This window comes from Ursus americanus, chromosome 19 (assembly GCF_024610735.1).
Source record: "Ursus americanus isolate L20-20 chromosome 19, mUrsAme1.1.p, whole genome shotgun sequence".
Lineage (NCBI taxonomy): Eukaryota > Metazoa > Chordata > Mammalia > Carnivora > Ursidae > Ursus > Ursus americanus.
In genome coordinates, this window is record NC_142145.1 from 51,344,115 (window position 1) to 51,364,980 (window position 20,866).

The following is a 20,866-nucleotide window of genomic DNA, read 5'->3' on the forward strand; positions in this document are numbered from 1 at the left end:
GGTATGAAAGCAAAAGCAGGTCTTTTGTGAGCAAACTAAAGCTTCGGGAGGCCAGAAGAATTGTGTTCCACGGGCAAATATAAGCCATGGGAAAACCTGACCCACTGATGCTGAGCTCGCAACAGATCGACCCTTTGTGATCTCATCTGCAGACAAAAGCCTCGTGTGTTTAGTTGGAACACGCCAAAGGATCCTTAAACCTACACTGGGAGGAAGACCGTCTGGTATCCAATGCTGGGAGAGGGCTTTCCTTTTCCAGGGCGTCAGATATGCTCATCTTAACCCTGGTTTAATGAAAGTCGGGTCAAGCAAAATATAAGGAAGTGTTATGGTACATGAAACACGAAGACACGGTGAAGATTCTGATGTCTGGAGATTTTGTAAACCCCAAACATTTCACGCTGTTTTTCATTGATTTCCCGAATCAGAAATTAATTTTTTTTCTAAGACCTGAACAAACAAACAAGTCATATTGTCATGCCCATTTCACAGGTATAGAAATGGAAGTACTAAGGGAAGGGAGGCCAAAATCGTGTTGGAAGTCGGCAACGGTAGTAAAGCTAAGGGAGCGTCTGAAGCCCACGTTTTCATCTGTTAGACTCTACTGCCCCCTTCAGTAGATAAAATGATAAATGTAATCTGATAGTTCTCTAGAATTGGGTTAAAATGTGGCTCTTAGATTGATTTCTGTGCTGGAATCACCCCAGAACTGCAAATTCAGAATCTTTTGGGTTGATGTCAGAAATCCTCATTTTTTTAGCCACTTTCAAGGTGATTCTTACGCACACAAAGTCATGGAACCATTGTCCTAAATATTCCATGATAGAGCAAGTGGCTACACGTCTATATGATTCTATACATAGGGTCACAGCTGTGTTAGCAATTTTTATCCTACAAAAAAGTAAGGTGGGAAGTATGGGGAGCTGGCTACCAAGATAGTGTAAGATCCAGAGAGAAGTACATGGTCTTCAGAATCCAGTCCCGGGGCTCTGAGTATAATGCTTAAAGATGACATATCCGAACACGGAGCATTTCTGTTCCATTTGTCCTCCTCTGGCACATGGTTTACTCATCATGAGACCACTGAGATGCAGGAGGGACTGACAGGGATAACCGGAGAAAGATACCTATTTCTATTTTTCAGAAGTTAAAAATTTACTACCTTGCCATTAGTAACCACAGAATTACAAATTGCAGGTAATCATTTAGTTAACAACTGTTTTCATCTCTTGTGAATCTTTTAAGCCACAAACATGCTTCAAATCTAACTTTGCGACCGGTTTTTTCCTCCCTTTGCCTCCTTGGGCCTTGACCCCATTGCCTTAAAAGGATGTGGTAAGGTTGAGTAAGCTAGCCTTTGAAAAAGCCTTAAAGGTTTGCACAGACGTGTGAGACATAATGGGAAAAAGAAAACGGCTGTAGCTGGACAGTGAGTATCCTGGTTTCAGCCTGCTACCGACAAGCTGACTGATCTTGTATCAGCCAAGGTGTCTCCCTAGGGTTTATTTTTGTCATTTTTAGAAAGAGGGGGTTGGACTAAATAATCTCAAAGGATTCTTCTGTAAGCTGATTATTAGATGAGAAATAGGTAGGCAGGAAGATGCTCGATCCACCTTGCAAAGAGAAATTTGCAGATGAGAAGGTATACCAGATAGCCTTCCAATGAGGGGGTCCTAAAATGCTAACAGTATCATTTTTTTAAAAAAACAAACAAACAAAAAACCACAAAACCTGCTTGATTCTTTACACAGACTTTAGGCACCTGGAGAGTAAAATCAGGAGGAGCTGGTCAATTCTGCCAGTCTATATTGAACAGTGGAAGAAAAAAAAAAGCAAGCAGAGCAAAAGTTATTTCCTTTCATTGTTGTTGGATGTCTCTTTATATGAAAGGGATTTCTTCTCACACTAGGGAGGTAGGATACCCCTAACTGTTTTATAATAATGGTCTGAGATGGAGTTCAATAAAATCAGTGTAAAGGCAAAGTAATGAGTTTTCTAGTGACATCTTTGAAAAAATACGATTCCCCACTTTATAGTGATTCTTCTTCCATGGACATTGTGAAACTGTGTGTTTAAGATGGATCCTATGTCATGAACCAGAGATCAAAGAAAGCATACATATAAATGCAAAATGGAAATTTTGAAGTAGGGGTGCAGGGATGTCTTTGCAGATGTAATGTGTATAGATGGACCTGTACACACGTATACTACATATGGTGACTCTGGACTCCAAGTAATTCTGCTTCACAGTTCTGTGATATCACAAGGCTGAATTTGTAGGAAATTTCCTAATTCTGTGAGAACAGTGAGTAGAAACTTCAACTGATAGAGAATAGTGACTTAATGTACATGAAAGAAAAAATCCACTGGTCTAGACAACTTATTTTGCAAATGTAATTAGAAGTTTCTTTATCTTAGAAATGGAAACAAAGTAGGGTGTACTGCTTAACTTGAGCAAGTAAAAAAACCAACCGTTTTAAAAGATAGTTTTATATATTCTTATACTTAAAAGACCAGAGAATTAGAATTTCCTTGGTCATCTGAGTGTTCTCCAAGAAAGAAAAGAGTTAAAAAATACCAGAAATAAAATACTGGTCAAAAGCAACAGAAGGAGTGAGATGACACGCATCTCCTCACACTATATTCCTTCCTTTACCTTTGTTAACTGTATAACAGCAATTAATTCATTCTTTATATCTTTATCTTTTAGCTAGAGAGAGGACTAGGTTGAAGGAGAATAAGTCATTCACTGAAAAAAATTAGAGCACACCCTCCCCAACCTCACTGTGATTTCAGTCTAAGAATTTATAAAAAACATTTAAATATGCATTTACGAAAAGTAAGTAAAAAAAACATTTCCTCATGCCATAACATAATCCAAATGGCAGTTACTAGGGACAGAACCTAATGACAGGGGATGACAAGATAATCACGAGAATCAGATAAATGAACCCTGGGTGGGAAGTTACACACACATTATTTTTATCCAATGGGAAAAGTTATGGGTTCAAAGTTTCAGATGAGTAATACAAATCAGTGAGGTCACGTAGCTCTTTGTGGATATCATTAGTAACCTGGTTTTACCTGAAAAGGCCAATTTTAATTTTTCTCTACCAAGCTGGCAAACGACAGAAAAAAATCTGACCAAGGGGTATTATGGTTTGAACCATGTGAAGTTTCAACTGTTCGGACCTTTAAAGATGGAATTTCCCCACGATTAGACAGCATGCCAGGGAGCACAATAACCCTACCAAGAGAGGTTGTTGCCTTTGAACTTAAAATGGTGAAAACCTAATCTAATCACCAAATCAAAGCCAACTTGGTAATATTGCATATATTTCTCAGTAGCCTCTATAAAATCTCAAACAAAAGCCCAATGTCCTCTACCATCCACAAATCACTGTTCATGTAAAGTTGTGTAAAGCTATGATCTCAAGGGGGCATGAGATCATGGATGAATCTTTCTCCAGAGAACGTGAAGGAGTACCTGGAACTTTTGCTTTTAATTTGCAACCAAGCAACCTGTTTCCTAAGGAGGATAGAGAAAGAGGAAATAAAGGCTACTGGCTGTTAGGAGATCCAAGGCTCTTCTGTGCTAACCAGTGCTACAGCTTCCATTAGTAGATTGGACTCTGCCTGACCCGAAAACATGTGTTATGGAACCTTCGATTGTGGCTAACCAAGCACTTTAGAATAATGAAATTGCAGACCAAGAATCATAAAGTTTCTTAAACAAATTTTAAGGATTTCCTATTTCTTTTTTGAGTTTCCTTTGGCTTCCATTAACTCTTTCTGGACCCCTGTTTTCTGACAATGTTTTGCCAATTGTCTCCCTCACATCTCCACTATTATTTGGATATGGGCAATAGTGAAAATTAGAATCAGAGAGAGAATTACCAGGATTCTGCTCGTCATGTACTTAAATATACAGTCAAAGTTAAGATCAGGCAGGAGTAACCTCATTTTTCTATCAGCAAAGAGGATATATTTACTAACATCAGTGAAAAAATAGAAGATTGTGCAACCCAAGAAGGAAATACATGCAAGAATCTTAGCACCCCTTAATGGATTATTAGAGCAATTTAAATTAAAAATAAAGAAAATTATTAATTATTGTGGTTGACGGTTTAAAAAAAAAGGGCAGTAAGCAAGCCAGCATTGCAGTAACCAAGTAACCAAAGTCACTAGCAGAATTGCTCAGCACTGTCACACATTTCACATAAAGTAGTTTTAATTGATTTAATATAATTTAAATTGTTCTAAAACAAGAGGAAAGAAAACCCCAGCCAGGGAAGGACAAACTTCCACTACGCAAAGACTGAAATAATCTTGAACAAAATTTTGAAAAAATAGTTGTACTTGCACTGGAAAAAAAAATCCTGGGTTCATGATGTTATGAACGATTCTTCAGTGATCTTCTGTGGAGTCTAATTTAACCAAGAGACCAAAAAAAAAAAAAAAACAAACAAACCCAGAAAGGAAGGAGGGAAGGAAGGAAGGAAGGAAGGGAGGAAGGAAGAAAGGAAGGAGAAGGAAGAAAAAGGAAAAAAAAACCCAAACCCCAGTCTTCCAGAAATTTTAATTTTGCAAAGGAATGGTAAGCATTCAGGAAGCATTCAGGATCCTTGTCATGGAAAACAACTGATCACATTTCAATCACTAGCCAACACAATGTCCTCTAATAGCAGCTGGCACCTTAGATCAAATCTGTCAATGAAAGATTTCATGAAGCTTCTGTGGAGACACCGATTTGTAGGTATCCGGTGTCTCAACCTGTTCACTTATCATCTGTACATACATTAGTTTATTAGCTCTCTCAGTCTTACTAGCTATTATTTAGAGAAGACATAAAATAACAAAAACTACCCCCCCCCAAAAAAAACCCCACTCAAACCAACAACACACTATCACCAAATACAGAGTAATAAAAGAGTTGTACCCAAACCTGGTCAGTCCTTCCATTTCTTGAAACTTGCACACAAACTGAAGAAACCCACTCAGCCTTAAAAAGGTCGATCATTTCGCTCTCCTAAAATTTCATCTCTGAGAGTGGCTTTCTTTCTCCGTCTCTGTCTTGCTCTCTCCCCCTCTCCCTCTCCCTCTCTCTCTCTCTCTGTGTGTGTGTGTCTCTACTTCTACCGGAGAGAGCGTTTTGTTTCCCTTTTCCTGTTTCTGCTGCTGGATGAATGCAAAATACATGATTGAAGGGATTTTTTTTTTTCAGGTTAACAGTTGGAAATCTTAAAATCTTGCTCCTCTGAATGGCTTTCTATGCTAGTCACTCAACACATACCGTTCACATAAAGAGGCATATACAGAACCAAGAATCCTGCTTTTTAAAAGCAAAACAAAACAACAACAAAAACTCCTCTTACCCCTTTGAGCCCCTTCCTATTTACTTAACTATTAGCACTTACCCGGAGATGTGCCATAAATGCTCTATTCCAAATGTATAAAAGCCAACCACATCTCAACTGAGAATTAAACAGTTTTAATGTCTTCAAATCCATGTCCCTGCTCCAAACCCTGATACAGTCACTGGCAGCGGTACAAGATTCTAAACAGCAGACATCTGATTCTTGACATTTAAAAATAACAATATTGGGGAAAAAAAGGGAGTCTTTTTTTTTTTTTATTAACTACAAACAGCTTGTGAACACAGATCACAATTGACTGTATTAAGTGGATCTTGCAATAATTTCAAGCTACAGTATTTTATTTCTAAATCAACGTCAGACAGAGGCCAAATACCTACAGACTTCTCATTTTCTATATAACCATGGCAATGGCTTAAGTTAAATTAATTCCAAGTGGTAATTCTCCAAAAAGAGAATCAGAACTTGGGTAGTATTTAGATTCTATTATCGGTGCCTATTAATTTAACCTTTGTGCAGTTTTGACTCAAACTAGGGACAGATCAGTCCTTCCGTTGCTTGTCTAAGGTGGGTCACACTGCACGTACGCGCGTTCTTAACTGCATGCATGGGGATGAGGTCAAAGGAACACATACACTTGCTACAGAGTAGAACAGGTAATCAAATGAAAGGAAAACGCATTTAGTTCCATTTCTGGAGCACATTTTAGACTCAGACGGATCTAGGATCAAGTCTTAGCTCTTTGACTTAACGATCTATGTCTTCCTGGGTAAGTGATTTAATCTTCCGTGCCTTAGTTTAGTCACCTGCAAAACTGCAGTAAGCACTAATACTTTACAGTTATTTCAGGAATGAAATGAGATACTGTGTGGTTTCTGGCACATGGCAGGTATTTGATGCATGCCACTTCCTCCCTCTGTTTTATATTTGGAAGGGGTTGGGATTGGACACGGTAGATAGAAAAATCCAGGCCTTGAAGGCAGAGTCTGTTCTGACCCTCCACGTTGCCATGTACTGACTGTGTGTCCTTAGGCAAGTTACTTAACCTAATTTACTAACGCTCGGTTTCTTCAACTGTGAAATACCTCACAGAGGTTTATAGAGCAAGTTAGATAACATTGGAAAAACTTGTACTTTTGGTAGACATGTATTCACTGAGAGTTTCCAGGCCTTGCAGCTCTTGAAAATTGCTCTAATTAGTACTCCTCATATGTAACTATGGAGTTTAAAAATGTGAACTCAAAAAAAAAAAAATAAAATAAAAAAATAAAAATGTGAACTCAGATCGCAGGTCCTCTAGACCAAATGCTTCATCTTACAGCAGAGGAAGGAGACCCAGAGAGCTGAGATGATGGTCACTGGTTAGTAAGTGACTGCTAACTCAGTGGCAAATAGGGACTAGAACATACACCCTCTCCTTTCAAGTTCAATGCTTTAGCCACTAAACTTTGTGAGGGTGATGTCAAACACATTTGTAAATCCAGTTTCACTATTAGTTGGTAATTAAGATAATATAACTGGAAATTTTTTTTTTCTTCATTTCCCCAAACTTGCTTTTAAGAATGAGCTTATAAGTGAAATCATTCCATGGGACCTGGTGGGGGTGGCTACACCTGTCTTCCTGAGATGGCAAGATGCTGGAGTCCCTCTTTCTTCTAAAGAAAGATGACAGCTGGAGAGAATGTCCAGTTTCAGGAGTTTCCTGTTCTCTTCCCGCCCCCTGTGAATGTCCAACTCCTTCTTCCCCTTCTTCTGAGGAGCCCTGTAACCTCTGCACCCTGGGTGGGAAGAACACACTGTGATATATTTAGTTTATCTGCTAGACACACTACCTGCTCAAACTGAAATACAGAATTTTTTTTTTTCAGTCTAAAAGCCTTGCACAGAAGAGGAGCTCAATAAATGTCAATATTTATTAAAGAAGGTGTGCCTTTGAGCTCAATTTATATAAAGGGTTTAACTAGCTTGGTTCAGTGTTAATTATTGCCCAATGTAGGATAGAAAATATTAATTTCTTTCAATCTTTCAATAACTTCAGAATTAAAAACAAAGATCCTTTGGGTAGTGAGTCAGATTACCTATTACTCTGGGGAGGAAGGGGAGGAAATGGGATTGGGGAAGGTATATGTGTGACCCATTGTAATGAAGGTTTTATTTCTCCAGCTGGGTTACGTATAACCGGGTGTTTATTTTATTATTATTTTTCTTTATACCTCTCTGTAAGCCTCAAATATTTCATTAAAAAACTGGCGTGAAAGAAGGTAAATAACTTGAAAATAGAATTCCCAAACCTTTAGAATATGAGATCTAATAATGCTACGATACTAAATCTCATATTTAAATCTTCAAGCTTTCATTCTCATTTTACTGAAAAGCTTTTAATAATAATATGTTTACTCTACAGATTTTTTTCTCTCCTGTTCACTATTTTCATGCCCTTGATTCCAGGGCTGTGCTGGGATGTATTGGAAAGAGCCATTTTGCATCAAATAGATGTAAGTCTAATTCTCAGTTCTTCAACTTATTGGCCATGTGGCTTTAAAATCACTTGATATTTCTAATCTCAGTTTTCTCTCTTGTGAAGTCGGAGTATTGTTATATCAAGCTCTCAGGATTATCTTGAAGATTAAATGGAATAACAAATGTGATCACGTTTGCTATAGCATCTGATACATCATGGATTTTCAATCAGTATTAATTAGTTTCCTTCTTTCTTTCCTAATCCTTCCACTTTTCTCCACTACTTGAGCCTCTTACTGCAAAAAGGCATAAAAAAGAAAGAAAAATGAATTTGAGTTAGAAAGAACGTACACAATCACGTGAACATAAAAAAGGCATTTTTTCATTAACAAAGGCTGGTCCTGGATCCTTGTTGAGTTTTCTTCTTTAATCTGATATTTCTTCTCTAATCTCATCACTATTTATTAAAGTCCAGGTTTTTTTTTTTTTTAATTTGTTGTGTTTTTTTTTTTTTTTTGGTGACACCTATTACAGAACTTTCATAGATAAACTATCCTGTTCTAGGGCTCCTATCTCATTACCCATCGTTTCTTCAGGACAGATGTTCTAATCAAAATACTTTATTCTAGGTGATGCATAAGATTGATATGCTTAAAGAATTTCTAAAGTCTTCAGTTGTAACCCTTGTTATGGTCATTTCTATAAATTAAGTGACTTGGATTCTCTCCTCTGTACTAACGGTATAACAGTATAACCTACTAAGCCTTTACCTTTCTTCAAGGCTAGTTTTTTATATGTTAAATGAGAAGGTTGGAATAGATGTACTCTTTAGCTCTAAAATTCCATTAATAATTCTTGATGGCTTAACTCTTCTAGGAAGCTTATAGTAAACGAGGCAATACCACTCTGAGTGGGAAAAACTGACCAAGGCATTGTGTGCCATTTGTGAAAACTATCCGTATGTTTGTGGCTTCTTCTGAACACTGGGATGGACTCTGACACTGTCCTTGCCCGGTGACTGCCAGCCTGGCATATTCTCAGGGCTGGGTAGAGGCATTCTCAAGGGAGACAGGTTTGTCCGGAGCAATTCAGAGAGCAAAAAGTTGAATTTCTCAGTGGAAGACTTTTTTTCTTGCATTTCTTCATAAGATGAGAGTGCAAAATGATTATGTCATGCCTTTATAGTCCAATAAAAACTTTTTTTTTTTTTAAGATGGGTGTACCAGGAGAGAAGAGAGACAAAAAGATGACGCGAAAGGGAAAAATATGAGGGTCCTTTTTTAGGGAGGGTTATATCTTGGGAAAAATGACAATTACGGGATAGAGGAATTGGCCCTGGGGGGTGGGGAGGGGGAGAAGAAAAAGACTCTGCTCCTGACATTTTTATCCAGGGGAATCTAGGTTCAGTGAATGGAAGAGCATTAGGGAAAGACACGAGGAGACTGGAAGAGGCGGAGCGGCTTGCCTTGGGTCTGTATGTGTGTGGGATTTACACTCTGACACTAATTGCTTTTTATTGTGTGGGTGCTCCCCCCCCCCCCCCCCCCCCGCTTTTCCTCCTCTTCTCTGTTGTCCTGGGTCTCTGCAGCTGTGCTTGTCAGGTCCCCACACTGGCTTGATCTCCACCTCCTCAGGGCCCAGGGCATTATTCCAATTCCCTGTGCTCTGGGGGGGAAGAGGGGTTCGGGTGGGAGTGTGGTTAGTGTTGGAGGTGGTGATAACAATTACAATGGTGAGGACATAGATCAAGTTTCCCAAACAAATAGCTTAAGGCAGAATTTTACAATAAAAAAAAAACCCTCTTGATAGATCTAATTAAATTCCTTACAAAATTCAAAAGATCATTGTTGACTTTTGTAAAAAAAAAAAAAAGGATTTATTTTAAAATTCTGTGTAGAATCCCCTTTTCTCGCCTCCCTATCCCATGTTCCCTCAGACAAAAGAGGAACACTAAACATTAATAACTCCTTGCCTTTATGTAGGCGTGCTTTTCAAAGCACTTTTTAAATCTAGTTTCTGAAGACAACTGGATGGAGTGGGGTAGCTGGTTTGTTTCCTGATAGGAGCAGTTGGCCAGAGAAACGCTAACTAATTTGCTCAGGTTCATGCAGACAATTCAGAGCAGAGCCAAGTCTAGGACCCAGGAGAAAACACCAAACAATTAGCAGGTACAATTTCTAAGCACCCATCACTTGACGTAAATGGTACCTGAAGGTACTGGCAGGACCGTTCCTGTTGACAGGACTCGGACTTCACCATGGCCTGGTCCATGTTCACCGAGGCCTTCTGGTAGACCTCCCTGGCGCGGCTGACCGTCAGAGTGGAGGACCACGCGCTCTTCTTCAGGAGCGGCGCGTCCAGGTTGACAGGCAGGTTGGCACAGGTGGAGCACTTGACGTCGTTGTTACTGCGGGAGGCCTTGACCGCCTGCTCGCTGATGGTGTTGTAGGCCTCCATGAAGTACTGCGAGGCCGAGCGGTCGGGGCACCTGCCCATGGTCATCACGCCCGAGGGCGCGTGGTAGATGCACATGTCGCCGTCCAGGTTGTCGTCGGAGCTCCACCAGCCGGGGGAGGCGTTGGGGCGGGCCTTGGGGTCCGCACGCCGCTCCTTGCTCTTGCTGCGCTTGCCGTACCGCACCGTCTGCGTCTCGTCGGGGCTGGCTTTGCCCCCGTTGACGCTGCCCTTGGACGGCCCCTCCAGGGAGTGCGACTTGGTGAAGAGCTTCTGGACCGAGTGCACCAGGTGGCGGATGCGGCCGGGGCTGTCGCTGCGGTGCTCCACGGCCGTGCGCTTGTACTGCAGCGTGTGGTAGCCATCCCGGTTGAGCGGCAGCTGCCTCTCGAACTGGTCCAGGAGGTTGGCGGGAATGCGGTTGGCCTTGGCGGCCAGGGTGCGGGGCACCAGGGCGCACTCGTCCTTCAGCTCCTGCTGCGACGTGTAGTGCCTGCGTGGGAAGGTGCTGCTGGCCAGCGGGTCGCTGAAGGGGCCCACGCACTCGGCCTGGAAGGAGTTCCGCTGAGTGTAGTAAGGGTGGTCCGCCGGGTGGTGCTCCACCGGGCTCAGCAGGTAGGGCTTGCGGTCCGAGTGGTGCGACAGCGAGTCACAGGCCGAATCGCAGGTGACTCCGTGGTGGTGGCTGCGGCTGCCCGATAACCCTTTCATTGCTGATGGGTGGCAACCTCGGGGGTCATGGACACCCCGTGGTTAGGTTCCAGACCCGTCTTCGGCAAAGACCTGGGGGCAAGGAAGAAGAAGGGAAAATGCATAACACTTCTCGTGGTAAACAGATGTTGCTCTTTTGAGTGTCAGCTACCGTGTTCTCTTTCTGGCGGAAGAACTCATCGCGGGCCTCGAAAGCAGTTTTAATATTATTGGGGAAGCTCTACACCTCGGGAGGGTGGGAAAGCCCACTCCAGTCAGATACCCGAAGATGGTAGGAGTGGAAGCTAGTAAACCTGGAAAAGGAAACTATAAAAATGCTAAATTGTTTTAAGATTATTTGAAAGCAAACCCCCTCCCTCTAGGATTCCAATAACTGGATGTATCTTTCCCTTGTTTCTCTGGTTTTAGTCTTCACTGTCTTAATCGTAAAGCACGCACACCCTTAGGGCTCAGTTTCTCTGGGAAGCCTTTGCTGATCCCCCTTGCAGAGAGAATTAGTTCCCCTCTGTGTTTCCATGGCACCTACTGCACACTGTCTCAGCTCCCATGGGATTGTTTGTCTCAGGCACTCCCGGGCTACTTTAGCTCATTCCTTGCAGACCGGCTTGCCTCTTAGTCACCTTTCTAGCCCCCTACCTAGCCCCAGGCCAGTTAGGTGAGCACACAGTAAGTACTCCATTAATGTAAATAAAATAAATGTGGGTGGAAAAAAAAATAGGAGAAGCCACTGGCCCCTTATAACTTGAGGATATATCTTTCTATCTTCTGTCACATGCTTTCCCATTAGAATTCTGTAGTGACAATCACAGCTTGCAAATAACCGCCCCGCCCCCAGCACCACAGTAATTAGAGTGGAAAACAGTAATTGTGGCAAATAAATCAGAGCTGTAGAGAAAATCTGCCCCTGTTTTCTGTCATTAGAGGGATCAAAGAGCTTCTTTGTTTGTTTGTTTGTTTGTTTTTTAAGATATAGTTATTTGAGAGAGACAGGGGGAGACAGAGCATGCAGGCGAGAATGGGGGGAGGGGCAGAGGGAGAGGGAGAGAATCTCAAGCAGATGCCAAGCTGAGTGCAGAGCCTGACCCAGGGCTCCACCTCATGACCCTGAGATCATGACCTGAGCCGAAACGAAGAGTCGGACGCTTAACCGACTGAGCCACCCGGGCGCCCCAAGAGCTGCTTCTTAACAAACAGAGAGCCGTTGAAGGAAAAGCTTGAATTAGCTAGTTTGAATATCATGGCATCTCCTTTTTTTGGCTTAAAGGTTTCTGGTTAAACGTTCACAAGTGATAGCAAGATGGCCAAAGGGAAGGCCCTGAAAATGATCCTGAGGACACAGTGGACCTGGGCCTGAGGGCAGATCTGCCTCAGAGAGAAGTGACTCCTCAGATGCACCTGTGGGGACTCAGCTCATTGCGGGCACAGGTCTTCCCTGTGCTTTGGAAGCAGAGGCTGCTGCCCCACAGGGCAGAGCACTTTCTTTAGACTCCAGCTTCTTTGGTCGCTGACTGAGTTCCTGTTAGCAGCCTGATTTATTTTGAAAGCTTCCTATAACAAAAATTGTCATAATAGGAGTTGTCCTGAAAGGCCAACACGACCGTCCAAAATATCATTAATGTCATTTCAGATATTCAGAGAGGGAGAGATAAATGGTGTAATTTAAAAACAGCCACAACAAAATAAAGCACACATACATGGCCTAATGAAGAAAAATGCATACCTTTGAGAGGTCAGGTCTTACGTATTCCATGGGCTGTCCTGTATATGGGAGTTCCTGACAATGTTGAAAATCTCTATCCAGAGTTTATGACTCTCTTTTTTTTCTCCTAATCTCTCAGTTTCTGCATTAATGGCTCAGCAAAACTCATTGGGAGGTGGGTTAATCACCAGAGTCTTTCAAAATTGGTTAGTTTATTAAATTATGAGCTCCTTGAGGCTAGGGACTATGTTTTACCTATCCAGTGCCCAGCAAATGCTTGGTTGATGGTGTGAACAGGGTAAAATATTTATTCAATAAATTAACACATCAATGTAAAATTTCCCAGTGTGGTCCAGACTGTGATTCAAGTCAGGTGTATTGAGTGGAAAGATGACTGTGTGATGAGAGAAGGGCCATGTGCAAGGAAGGGACCATTTCACGGGCACTGCAGAGACCAGTGGTTTCTGAGTGCAGGAGGAGGCAGGCAGATGGATGCTCCTTCTGCCTCTGTGAACCTTTGACCTCTGAGCCTCTGAGGCTCCTCAGAGAACATCCCACCTCTTACAGTCTGAGGAGCTTGCCTGCCCTGCCTATACAGGATGTCTGGACAAAAGACAGTTTGTCCTAAGGACAAAAAGAAACTGACACCTGAAGAGATAAAAAGGCAAGAAGGACTCATGATACCCGTGGGTCAGCTAAATCAAAACTTGCCCAGTGAAGAGAGACTAATGAAGAAGGAGATTTTTGCAAAAATACTTTGGGGCTGATTTGTATGAAGTTATGATCCTACTACTGCGTTGTGGCAAGGAGGGAGTTAAGAGGGTTAAATACATGTTTTTGGCAAAACTGTGGCACCAACTAATTTAGATGGAAAAATCCATTGCATGAGGGAGTCTCTCTATAGAAAACAGGTCCTGTTGAAGACATTTTTGGCTTTTAAATATGGACGTGGAAGTAAAAAAAATAGACAACACAGAAATAACAACCAAGTAGGGTTATAGTCAAATAAAAAGTCTTATGATTACACATATTAGAATCCCTGTATATAAAATAATAATGAAAAAATGCTTCGGAGTTTCCTTCTGAGGTAGCCGGGTCTCAGGTAGGTACTTTTTGCTAAGTAAAATGTGAACCTGGCAAGAGCTGAAAACATGAATTTTACCTATTTACTCCAAAATGAACAAAATTATTTTATTTTTTTATTTTATATATTTTTAAAGATTTTATTTATTTATTTGACAGAGATAGAGACAGCCAGCGAGAGAGGGAACACAAGCAGGGGGAGTGGGAGAGGAAGAAGCAGGCGCATAGAGGAGGAGCCTGACGTGGGGCTCGAACCCGGAACGCCGGGATCACGCCCTGAGCCGAAGGCAGACGCTTAACCGCTGTGCCACCCAGGCGCCCCCCGAACAAAATTATTTTAATCACTATTCAGTATTTAGTTATCTTTAATATGACAAGAGCATTTAACATAAAATAATGGTACCCGAGGACTAGCAGAGCAAATGAAGAGCTTTTGCAAAGCCATTCATGTTGGATTAGTTAAGTGATGTAACCAACAATAATTTTTGTAAATTAAACATACACAGCATGAGTTTTACTAAAATGTAAGTGGGCCATTTTCAGCACAGAGTCAAGAACTTATATTTTCTTAGAGGGTAATAAATTGAAGCAAGGATAAATAAGTTAGTTTTCCTCCTTCTTAATATTTGTAAAAGGATACTGAGATCTTAATCCCTTTTCTCTATGATGTGGGCAACTAAGATCATGAAAAAAATGGCAATAAATAATCATAAACATTTCTAAATGCTCAGTCTGTTGTTCTGGTCCAGGCCAAATAAACAACTTAATACCTTGGCCCAGTTGTATTTTTCTATAGAAAATCTTATACTCCTACTCTCCTGTCATTTGAAAAGGGCAATTGATCAATTTGTGACTATAAGGTAAAGCAGCACGTTTGGTGGCTTCCTGGGGACTGGGGGCAGATAAGCCGTAGCCCTCAATGGCTCAACAATTGCTGGGGGGCACCTGCTCTTCCTTCTCTCATTCTTCTTTTCCCTTACTTTTAAACTCCCTTTCCATGCACTTCTTTCTGCCACTTCTTTCTTCCCCTCTCCGATTAAGGTTTATAAGTGACATCCATGGACCACATGTGCTCCACCCTGCAGTGTAACCGGGAAGAATTAACTGGGCACCCCTCATGTGCAGACAACCAAACGCATACAGCAAATCCCTAGTGGCCAAAAGGCTTATATGTGCTCAGAGAGACACGACCTAGTCAGGAAAAAAGAGGAATAACAATTCCTATTATCTTCTGTATTCTTGGAAAAGGAAGCTGCTAGCCCTTGAATTTGATTTTAAGTGGCCATAAAAGATGTCTCAAAATAGAAAGGGAAATTGCCTTTCATGCCTTCCTTTTTTGAGCAAGGATGGGAAGTGTGGGTCAACATGCCTTCATAAGGGTTTCTATGACTACAGTGATCATCTCTGATACTTTTCTTCACTATGACTTCAAACTTGTGTTTTGTTGTCCTCCTAAGTTCGATTTTACTGTCAGACCACATGTCCTGGTTTTTGGCTTGGAAAATTTCTTGACGGTATTGGCCATCATGAGATGAGGTCTGAGTGTGTGATGCATCCGTTTTTTTTTTTCTTTCTTTCTTTCTTCAAAACATCTTTAAAAAAGGTGTATTTATTTATTTTTGAGAGAGAGAGAGAGAGAGAGCAGGAACAGCGGGGAGGGGCAAAGGGAGAGGGAGAGAGAATCTTAAGCAGACTATGCTGAGCCTGGAGCCTGACTTGGTATCACAGCCCTGAGATCATGACCTGAGCCGAGACCAAGAGTTGGAGGACTAACTGAGCCAGCCAGGTGCCCGAGGCGTGCCTGGTTTTTACAGAGTTCCTACACCTGGAGCAGAAGCATTGCTGTACCGATGATGACTAAAGCAAGAATGATCCAGCACTGTAAAGGAAATTCTCAAGCTAGGTAATTTATTAGACCTAAGGGAAAAACAAACAAACACACCACATATTAGAAGATGCTGACAAGGGGGAAATAGTCTTGCAAAGCTGGCAAGTCCTTATTTCACTTTGATTTCTGAACATGTCTTTATTTAGTGCCACTGTTCTTGATTTTTCTTTACATGCAGATAAAAGAACCAAGGGAAGGGCTTCTCCTCTCTCATTCAGTGAGGACGGACAGCCAGACCATCATGACTTGCTTTAGAAAGAACAATGTGGGGGACCTTGCCCAGGAGAACAGGGAGCACTGTGCTCTGGATTGGGGAAACATCGGGATATAGACATCTCCACACATCTTTTCAGGGTCAAGTGGCCTTTTTTGGCTTTCCTCCATGCGACTTGCCCATGCCAGGCTGTAACATTCAATGGAAGACAGAGAGAAAGGGCTCTCTTACTGAAGAGTATAAAGTGGTCTCAGAATAATGACTATGTTTCCCAGTCTCCCTAGATGTGCAGAGGTGACTAATTCTGGCTAATGGACAGTGATTGGAAATGGCACGTGCTGTTTCTGGAAAATGTGTCTAAAGTGCAGGGCATAGCCTTCTTTACCCCTTCCCTGGCTGGAATGCCGACAGGCATGAGGTATGAGTTACCGTTGGAGCGGCACAAGATAAAGGAGCTGGCCACAGCGGAGGACCATTTCAGCCCCGCTCTGCATCTTGCTTATGCTGGAGGAACCAGACCTTTACCTTTGTCTATGCCACTGTTATTTTGTTTTCTGACATTTGCCTCTGAACCTATTCTTAAGTGAGATGGGCAGTTAAGGCCAAATCCTGAGGAGCTTTCGTAAGCTATCTTAGTACCCAGAACTTGGCTTTGCAGATGGTGGTACTCGTCGAGAGTGATTTAAACCAGGTAAGAGACATGGTCATCCATGCACTAAAGATTTCCCGGGCTGTAGCTACAGACTAGATCTAGGGGTGGAGAGAGGCAAGGGAATCTAAAAGAAGCTATCATTTCTCGCTTGGGCAGTTCAGGAGGACACTGAAAAGGAGGAAAGAGTTCCTCCAAGGAAGGTGAGAATGTGGCCTGCTGGGGCAGTGTCTCCCTTTGCAGGCCTCTCTGCTCCCACGCGTCTGTTTCCACCATAGTCTAAACACACAGGGCACCTTTTCTGCACAGAACAAAATTCTATGCAGTATGGATGCAGGTTCCCCAAAGTTTATAGCAGCAATGTCCACAATAGCCAAATTAGGGAAAGAGCCCAGATGTCCATCAACAGATGAATGGATAAAGAAGATGTGGTACACACGCACACACACACATACACACACACACACGCACTCACACAAAATGGAATACTACTCAGCCACCAAAAGATGAAATCTCACTGTTTGCAATGATGTGGATGGAACTAGAGGGTATTATGCTAAGTGAAATAAGTCAATCAGAGAAAGATAATTATATGATCTCACTCATATGTGGAATTTAAGAAACAAAACAGAGGAATCATAAGGGAAGAGAGAAAATAATAAAATAAGACGAAATCAGAGAGGGAGACAAACCATAAGAGACTCTTAATCATGGGAAACAAACTGAGGGTTGCTGGAGGGGAGCAGGGTGAGCTGATGGGGTAACGGGGTGATGGACATTAAGGAGGGTATTGAGACAATGAGCACTGGGTATTATATAAGACTGATGAATCACCGACCTCTACCTCTGAAACCAATAATACATTATATGTTAAGTAATTGAATTTAAATAAAAAAAATGGATGCAGGTTTCCTATCAGCATTTTTTTTTTTACTCTCTTAGTAATAAATCCCAGTTCTTTGGGGATCTAGAAGGAAGAACTTTCTGAATACTCAACAGACTTATGATTTTAAATAAAACATTTAAAAAATAGAGGAATGGTTCTCACTAATATACTACTGAAACACAAAGCTATGCCATTTTAGGGTAAAAATAAACAGAAAACCCAGTAGAGGGGAGGGTGTGAGTTAATATTGCCGGAAGTTAAGGCCCACTTTTCAGACATTTTCTGACCTTCCGAATCTGTAGCTACCAAAGATGGCTGAATGCCATTCTCTGTCAATCTTTCGGACTTCCCTACTCAAAGATCTTTTTGTGCTCTGTACTTAAAGTCGTACACACACCGTTAGAGCACCTTCGAACGACCACAGTCTGACACACACCAGTTCTATGACTCAGCGTACAATGCTGAGCCACATTACATACCCAGAATGTATTCTGGCTCTTCATTAACATTAATTGCTATCCTAATCATCTGCGGTTGGGATTGTTTGTGAATACCTCCTTCAGTCAGTCTGCTTCTGCAAATAAATGCCTTTCGAGCATTTCCGTTTCAAAAGATATGATATTGTACCAAAAAAAAAATACAAAGCAAAAAAGCAACAACCCAACCTCCTCCAATTTGGTCCCAGTAGGTAGTACAATTTCAACGGTCTTTGTCTTCATACGAAGCTTTTAAAAAGTGGTTTCAGTTTGACTTTTGAGCATAAAAAGGTGGAGGGTGATATTTCTTGAGAAATGGTTAGCAAGTCCTCATTAATATCAGTAAATACTTATTGCCGGTTGAGTAAAATCTCATAGAACTTAGGAGGGGATTTTTATTGTGGAAATAATTGAGGCAGTACATTATAAAAACCTCACAGCATGATTCTGGCCTGGTGATTTTGGAAGGCGACTGTTCTGTCTCTATGTGACCTTGGAGATGTGCTCTCCATGGAATGGATCCCATTGGGATTTTTTTTTAAAGGTTTTATCTATTTATTTGACAGAGACAGACAGCCAGTGAGAGAGAACACAAGCAGGGGGAGCGGGAGAGGAAGAAGCAGGCTACCAGCAGAGCAGGGAGCCTGATGTGGGGCTCGATTCCGGAACGCCGGGATCACGCCCTGAGCCAAAGGCAGATGCTTCACGACTGCGCCCCCCAGGCGCCCCCCATTGGGATTTCTAAGAGAGGTCTGGTTACCTCAGCTATGCCTACAGATGGATTCCCCTGGGACAGAATGTGATTGCCTTGACCTGTCATGGCCAACAGCTCTTGGGGAGGCACCGTGGCAGGGGCAGACCCTATCTTACGAGAGTAAAATACATGTCTGCAGAATTTTCCCAGAAAAGAGCAAAGACCAGCAGTGTCTATTTAAAAAATGTTGGGAAAGATATGCAAGCCACTGATCGATGTAGGAGAAACAGGAATGACGATAGAATAAAACTCTTGAATGGGATATAAAGACAGCCATGGTGGAGAAAGGGAAAATGCAAAACCAGTGACAATCGAAGCAGCACAATGCAACTTGAAAAGAAGCAATGGAAATAGCCTCTGATGAAAATGGAGTTATTTTTGTCTACATCTCTCATAACTAGCTAAGTAGTCCTGTGAACATGTTCTGGCACATTCTAGACAACTTGCTTCAGAGCCAGACTATATATATATTTTTTACCTGAATCAAAGGTTTTTCTTTCCCCTCATAAATTTCCTTCTTTTATATGCTGCCGCTTTTCTTCCCGTTTGCTGTGCAAATCTACTGAGTGCTGAGGAGCCAAAGTACCTATCGTGGTCCCTTCTGTGGGAGCTCTGCAGCGGACACCTGCTTTGGGGAAACTTCTTCCCCTGCCCGCAGCCTCCGCTGCTGCTGTCCTGGCCAGGAACATTGAAGGCGATCATTACCTCCTCTGAGCTGACTGCACTGGGTTTGAAGGCCCAACTCAGGGCCATCCATGCAGAGCTTAGCTGAGTTAATCAGATGCTGGCTCCCGGAAATTTAAATGGAAATGTTCCTAGAGTCACTGAACCCTGGTGAGCTTATCTGCCAAGTCAAGTAGAGGAAACGCCAGTGTTGGCATCACAGGAAGGAGAAGTCAAGGGCTATTTGAAACCGTGGGGCCACAGAGACAAGGGCTCTGCAGAGGAAGCCCGGGAAGGGAGAGGTGAGGAGTAAACATGCCAAGAGAAGCAGATCCATGTAGCCCCAGGGAAAGAAACAGAGAAGCTGCCCAGCGACCTTCCACATCTAGTCCGGCCCAGCTCCCTGCCCAGAATGGCCAGGACCCAGCGGTCACGGCAGGTCCGCAAAAGCATACCTATCCGAGGAAAGAGACCCTCCTGCCCAGCGGGAACAACTGCAAGCCGAAGAGAAGCACCACCAAAGTGTTTGACGTCCCAGGGGGCCCAGATGGGAGTCTCAGGCGAGGCCATTCAGAATCGGCTAAGGCATCTTTAAATGGCTTTTACCGCTTTAAGTACGTATTGGCTTCAAAAGGCTACACACACTCCTTCGGATTTCACCCTCATTCTCTCAGTGCTATCATCAGTGCCTGCCTGCGCCCGAGAGAGGTGGTCAGCGCCCAGAGGGTGAGATGGGCAGGCTCGGCCTCTAACCATTGTCAACGCTGTCCATCTGGAGTGGTTTTCTGCGGGTGGTTCTCTGCCCCCACCCTGCCCCACCCCTGCGATGGCCGCTGTGGATGGGAATGAGACTTGCACTTTCTCAACCACCACTCCTGCTGCTTCCCCATGCGCAGTTTTTAAAGGACATTATTCTTACTCTGCACAAATCTAGCAATTACACTCCTTTTCATTTCTTAACATTGTTTGTTCATTTCAGAACCGGTTGTTCCTTCCCCAGTAGATTTCTACACCCAATCTTAAACTTTAAACAAACAAATTCTTCTCTACAAAACTTTCTGAAACACTGTTGCTGCGACAGAGAAGAAAACATGACAACATTCACTGTGCCTAGGTGAAAATCACTTAGTTTTGACAGATAAGGGTGTTAGCCTGTAAGACCACAGACTATATTCTTTCACTGTACTGGGCGTGGAGTCAAATCATATCTATGCATATGAATTTAATTCAACATCTATTTATTGAATAGCTATGGTTTACATACAGTGCCCAGGGCACTGTAAAAAGAATGAAGGATTCCTATTATTCCCACCCCCACCTCCTATCTCTCAAAGTTTCCTCCTTCCCTTCTCTTCACTCCGGCTCTCTGATCGCTCTCAGAGTAGTTTCTTTGTTCTCCAGTTCCTTGACAACTGCCTTTTCTCTAGTTCTCTCAGCACCTAGGGTCTTGCTTCCACCCTTGCTGGCCTAGGAGACACATCACGTCAGGCATTCTTTTGTGAGCGCCCTCAGCTCCTTGCTCTATGATTCATCTATTCTGGACAGTGTGAAACC

The 20,866-nt window shown here is 42.5% G+C and overlaps 1 protein-coding gene across 1 annotated transcript in view; it reads right to left on the minus strand.

Moving 5' to 3' along the window:
• The window catches only part of DLGAP1 (DLG associated protein 1), a 793,827-nt gene that overhangs the window by 296,831 nt on the left and 476,130 nt on the right, over positions 1-20,866 (minus strand). The window contains exon 4 of the mRNA XM_045781889.2: positions 10,044-11,072. Within this exon, the coding sequence (XP_045637845.1) occupies positions 10,044-11,000 (957 nt within the window). The 5' untranslated portion in view covers positions 11,001-11,072. The remainder of the gene's footprint in view (positions 1-10,043; positions 11,073-20,866) is intronic.